This window comes from Mycteria americana, chromosome 1 (assembly GCF_035582795.1).
Source record: "Mycteria americana isolate JAX WOST 10 ecotype Jacksonville Zoo and Gardens chromosome 1, USCA_MyAme_1.0, whole genome shotgun sequence".
NCBI classification, from domain to species: Eukaryota; Metazoa; Chordata; class Aves; order Ciconiiformes; family Ciconiidae; genus Mycteria; species Mycteria americana.
In genome coordinates this window covers 188,622,536-188,628,654 of record NC_134365.1, presented here as the reverse complement: position 1 = coordinate 188,628,654, position 6,119 = coordinate 188,622,536, and the positions used below count along the sequence as shown (strand labels likewise).

The 6,119-nt window shown below is 40.7% G+C and overlaps 1 protein-coding gene across 4 annotated transcripts in view; it reads right to left on the bottom strand.

Annotated features, from left to right (window-relative positions):
- Window positions 1-208: 208 nt before the first annotated feature.
- The window catches only part of AKAP11 (A-kinase anchoring protein 11), a 75,056-nt gene continuing 69,145 nt past the window's right edge, over window positions 209-6,119 (bottom strand). For all 4 annotated transcript variants that reach the window (XM_075488961.1, XM_075489015.1, XM_075488998.1 and 1 more), the window contains one exon: window positions 209-1,431. In XM_075488961.1, the coding sequence (XP_075345076.1) occupies window positions 1,279-1,431 (153 nt within the window). In that variant the 3' untranslated portion in view covers window positions 209-1,278. The remainder of the gene's footprint in view (window positions 1,432-6,119) is intronic.

Here is a 6,119-nt window from a genome sequence, read left to right as displayed (position 1 = left end):
GAATTTAAAAAATAGCCATCCAAGACTATAGGTAAATGCTTAAGAGAATCAAATCTGTAATCGAAACAAAAATTGCTTTGACAAAACATGATAAGCTCCAAGGATTTAATGGCAATGATCATAGGGAAGGAAAACAAGTGCCCAACAGTCCCTCTTTCCTGAGCCAAAGAAAATACAGACAAAAGCAGCAAACTACAGCTACAACAAGAAATCAAGAAATGTAAAGAAGCTCATGCAAATATTTACTGCTGGGCTTGAAAGCAAGCCACTGGACATGACTATCAAACGCAGAAAAGTCTGCCCCAAAAATCCCACGAGTCTGAATTCTCTAACTCAGCAAGCAAGATTTCCAGTCCAAAAGTGTAAATATTTTTAAATGTAGTTAAAATACAAATGATAATATGTTTATTTTGATAAATGTCATGTCACCATGGCTTTCAAAATTAATAAATGCATGGCTTAAAAAAAATGCCCATCATGCTTAAACTGGGCAGCATGGAAGAGATCTGTTGGTATATAATATCTGGAATCAGACATGCAACCTAAATGGGGCTGTGTTGCCTACATGGGTGAATTCCATTCAAGCACTTCTGACTATCCTTTGCCCCAATTTTAGCTTAATGAAAAATGAAGAAGACCTAAACAAGGCAGTGAGTAATTTTATAGGTACGTGTTTGCATTACTAGCAATGGACAATGGGAGCAAAGTTTTATCATGGATGTTAAATACATCCATGCAACCTCAGTCACTGAGCAGTGAGGTTATTTTTTGAAAATTGTTTTAAATTTCTGAGAGTCAGGCTGTAAAACATCAAGTGAAACTGAACAGTTATAGTAGCAAAAAAAAAGAGTGACTAAGGAGCGTTTGCAAAAAATGCTAAAAATAATTATATCCCGTTCATAAGTGCACACACAAATATGTAAGAGCACAGAAAATGCCCGGTTCACGCACATTTATACCTCTGCTCATATCTGAGAATCTGATTTTTTCAAATGTGCAATTGCAGAGGAGTCAAACCTCTTCATCAGTTTAAGCTCCAGTTGAAAAAGTAGTTACCTCTGGGAAAAGCGACAAAGAACTGACAAAAACTCTGACCATTTTTTTCACCACTTCCAAAACATTATCTTGTATTTTTTTTTCTTTTTCAAAAATAGCATCTTTCTTTCAAAAACTACAGAGAAATGTGTGGGGTTTGTAAGTGACTGAAAAGGGTGTGTAGTGTATGAAACATTAACACTGTAGTGTATGAAAAATTTAAATTGATGCCTAATTAGTCATTTATTCAAATGTTTGAATTTTGACCAGTAAGCAAAAAGAAAGAAAAAAACCCAGCCATTCTTTGCCCAAGCTTCCTTGGGATGCACATTCATCTGCTTGTTTTGAAAAGCTGTCCATAAATTCGGTCCAAGTGGCATTGTGGCTCCAGGGTTCCTAGAAGTAAGAGATAACAAAACACTCCTAGATCACCCAGTTCATCTCACTGCTAATGTCAGACAAAATAACAACAAAATAACAGCTCTTACTGCCAGGAAGTTTCTCTTACCAGCTACCAATGGCATTTTCTTTCACTGTTTCACTCCCTTGTGTATGCCTTGTGCAGGAGCCTGAGTTATTCTCTCCTTTTCCGATATTTCACCCACCCAGCGACACGCGGCTGCAGCGTAAAGCTACCCTCCGCTGGGCACCCATTTGGTGAGAGAGCACTACTGTTAACCTCAGGCATTCCAGAATCATAAGGCAGGACCCCAAAATAACGATAGCCAAAAAAAAAAAAATCAAATTTTTAAAAAGTTATGCATTTGAGTTCTCCTTATTCAACATTTCAGGCTTTTGGGGTTCACAGTTTAAAACGGTTTTTTATGCAGCTGTAAGGGCTTGGACTTTTGAATGTGTTTTTGTTTTTATATAAATGAAAGCTTTGATTTTGTGCATTTACTCAATCGAAGGATTAGAGTTCTAAAAGCAAAAAGACATGCATTTTTAAGATTTGCAAAATACTTGCCAGTTTTGGCAGTATCTTACCCCTTTCCTGCATTTTCCCCAGTATTTCTGGATTTATCAAGAAATAATGCCCTGCTTTTCTGGCAGATAAAAGCACTGAGTTTATGATTGCTGCCATAGACTTGTCACCTTACCCTGCATTTCCAAGACTCCCGTTTACTGCAGAACCGATTTCCCAGGAGTTTTCTGCATCCGGGGAGGGAGAGGGGAGGCAGCTGCTGACCTGTTGGGGGAGGCACAGTCTAGTGCCTTCTCTCTGCAGTTCTGATTTTACTAAAAGAGAGGAGTCACTTGAGCCTGCGTCCGCCTCATCCCGAGCTGTCTATCAGCTGCCGGTCTCTAGACCATAACCCACCACCTCCCATTTTTATTGAAGACTTTTATTTTCCTGTGAGCACAGAATGGAAACAACAATTGAAACCTCAGAAGTTGCCACACAGCGAATTTTTCTGGCAGCTCTGTTCACATGGGAATTTTCAAAGAGCCTTTAAGAGTCTCGAATCCAAAAATATTCCCATGAATTTTTGATTTTCATCCGCAATGGTCAACCGTTTCCATGAATTGCAGTGTAGGGGTAAGTCTGTCCAGAGAAAGATCACTGCCTGCTTTCCCAAACCTTTGAAGGAATAACTGAAAGAGCTGCCTCTGAGGAGGGTTGCCGTCTCTGCTCGTTTCCAATGAGAAGAAATCCTATCCCGCTGTCTCGGTTAGGATGACTCTTCCCCCTTTTCTATGTGCGTTCCTGACAAGGAGGAAAAAGTCAGCAGAAAACCACGGTTGGATGCTAGCTTGATCCAGAAGTGTCGTCTGGGTGTCAGGAAAGAGGAACCGAGAGGGGACAGGGAAATAGCTGGCCGAGAGAGAGCGGGTTTTAGGGACGCGGGGATGTGTGAAGCAAGAAAACAGATTGCACAGGGGAAAGCGGCTGGAGCTCCGACAAGAAGCGAGTGGAAGGATTTGGTAGAGGCAGGATCGAGTAGCCACAGCAGCTGAACAGTGACAGCGGAGCGAAAGAGCAATGCAGGAAGAAATGACAGATTTACAATCGTAATTACTAGCCGTGAATAAGATCTTCTTTCCTAGAGAGCTGGTGAGATGGCTGGACCTGTGTGGATGTGTTTCCCAAGCAATCCCTAGGCAGTCAGAACAACAGCAGCATGCCTTTGTATATTTACTTCTAATATCCTGGATTTTAAGACTAGTTCATACGCTCTGAACATCTGAAGGAGGTAACGGTGTAATGACAAGGCTGAGGATGCCGAAATGGCAATTTCAGTTTGTTTAAAATACCTGCGTGCCAGCTGCTGTCCAGACGAGCCCTCAAGTGTTCCAGCTGGAAACTTTTCTGAACCAAGAAAGACAGAGGTGCTTGGGAAAAAAAGTACTTTCCCTTAGCGGGGTAAAAAATGTGTTTCAAACTTTGACTGGCACTTTGGGCGGGACACTATGGGATCCTGGGGTCCAGAAAAGATCTGTTATAAAAGACAAGTTGGGGATATCTGATACAATGAACTGGCAAGGGTCATATTTTGCTGGGTAAAAAAACCTTCCTTAGTAACCGAAAACTGAGTTTTGATAAAATATCGATGTGTACAAGAAAAATCTACTGTATTCTACCTGGGAATTTTCTTAAGTCAAGAGAGGCTCTTGTAATGACTTTTTACTATTCTCCACCTTCTGTTAGAAGAGATTAACATCAAGTTAGGAAATTGCACTTACTTGCATCAGAAAACCTCATTCACATACCAAGATGTCAGAGCACATCAGAAAACCCTGAATTGCGCAAAGCCACAAGTGGCCTACTGTGCATTATATTTTTACTACAATGAATTAATACATAGTGGTTTTCTCTATTTGTTTCCTGTTCAGTGTTGTCTTTAAAAAAATACTCACTTGTTTGCTTATATTACTGGAGGGAATGGTCTTGATTCCACCCTCGACGGAATTTGAAGGGCAATAATAGCTTAGAGCATGAAGTCAAGCAGCAATATACTTCTCAAGCAGCTCTACTTCTTTCATTTGGCTCCCTACTTAAAGTAAGGAGGTCTTTAATGTGAGCAAAAGAGTTGGAATTTGACCCACCATTTCTACTATATCAAATATCAGCCCTTTGTGGCATTTGAAACCTTCTGAGGATCCAGTTTAACCTAAGTTGGTATGGGGAGATGACTGGAAATACTCTCAGCAAAGGTGGCTAGCTGTGGTTAACTGCTGGTGTGCTCAAAGCTTCTCGAAACAATGAAACGTGACTCATCAGTAGGCGGTGTGGGACTTCTCCTCTCTTAGTATATCAGCATTGGGTTTTATATTGCAATTTGATTTATGCTCCTGTATTTCTAACATTAGGAATTACCTAAGCAATGCAAGGGCGTGCAAGGGAAGATGCCATCCATAGCAGTGTGTCTTGTATTAGAACGCAGTTACAGTAAGATGGGATGGCAAACTTTTCTGAGAAGAGGGTTTCTGCTCCTAAATGTCTGTAAAGATGACTTTGTGTGAGCACACGCTCACCCTTCTCCGTATTACATATAAAACTGCTTGTGAATGAGTGCCTATGACATTAAGGGAGAAAGACACTTTTAACAAGGGACTGCACATTGCTGGTTTTATAGCATAATTTGTCAAAGCTGAAGCAAAATTTAAGCGCAATGACTTCACATTGATTTGGGAATTCTGATTCTCTTTAAATTTTTTTTGCGGAATAGTAAAAAAAAAAGAGATGGGAGGAGGAAAAGAAGTAAAAGCATCCCCCTGTTATACTACTGTGAGTAGTGCATTTTCATCTTCACATGCCAAAAAAAATACTCTCAGCACCCTTAGGTAGCCTGAGCTTATTTCCCAGCAACCAAATTCAAATTTATCAACAAAGCCTATAGGCTGTCTGGTCATGGGGGTCACATTTCTGAGAAGTGTGGAAGAATTGTGACAAGTCCTAGTTGAGTGACAGATATCCTGCCTCACTGTCACAAGGGTAGGTTTGGACTTGTGAAAGCAGAGTTGAGTCCCACAGCTCTTGACTTGTGCTTGTGGAAACCCCACCCAAAGACGCCATCCCAATCCTAAACTCAGCAATAATCTGTTGCCCCTTTAAGTCCTAGAAGTGCAAGGGTCACTTCAAGCCAGTCCTTCATATATGCAGAAAACCGAAGCGCATCAGACGGTTTTAAAAGGGAGGTGGAGCTTTCTGCCAGCCACAGCCAACCATTCGGACACGCGTATGTTCTTCAACCATATGTCCAGTCTGGTACCACCAGACCACTCAGCTGTTGGCAAGCAGATAAGCAGCTGGCAAACTGCTTTGCACATGCAGTCAGCATTCATGATAATACTTTTCTTGCTATTATTTCTGTTATGTCTAATCTACTACTAACTATTTGGTTCACCCACTTATTGCATCTTACTTTTAGCAAAGTTTATAGGCTGAGGGCTGCTTTTGCTTCTCACGTGTATGATACACACAGCAAAATGAGGTCCTGTTTTGATAGCAGCTACTGAATGTTACAAATAATAGCAAAAATATAACTGCTGCTACTATTTGACATGACCTATTTCCAGATAGGAAATGGTCTATCATAGCGTAATTGAGAAGATAACCCATTATTAACTCCTGTCTCCAAAACTTCCAAGAAGACTGATTATATGGTTCACCCTGAAACACTGCAATTTCACTAACATATTTGTTGGAGGCAATTATAATCTATACAGTACTTCATAGATCTTGGAATACAACAGCTTTAAATGGAGTAAATGGCTTGCATGCCCTGATCTCAAATGAAATGTGACACTATTATATCTTCAGAGGTTACCAACAAATCTCTTTCTCCTGGGTAAACAAAGAAAATCATGACAAGGAGAGAAAAAGAAAATATTTTGAAAACTTGTGAGCCCAGCTGCTCTCTGCCAACAGCTATGCAGACACTGGGGCTGACTTGTTGCCAGAGTCAGCACACTAGCTAAAAGTCTCACGTTCTGCAGGCAGCAGCCTAACAATAAAAAAGGAAAAATGTTTCCCTTCTTGCTGCCTTCAGCAGATGATCCCAGCCTACAAGGGAGCCAACCCAAGTGTTTGCAACAGCAATTTGTCAAGTTTTCGCTCATTAAAAACTTTGCCAGAGCTT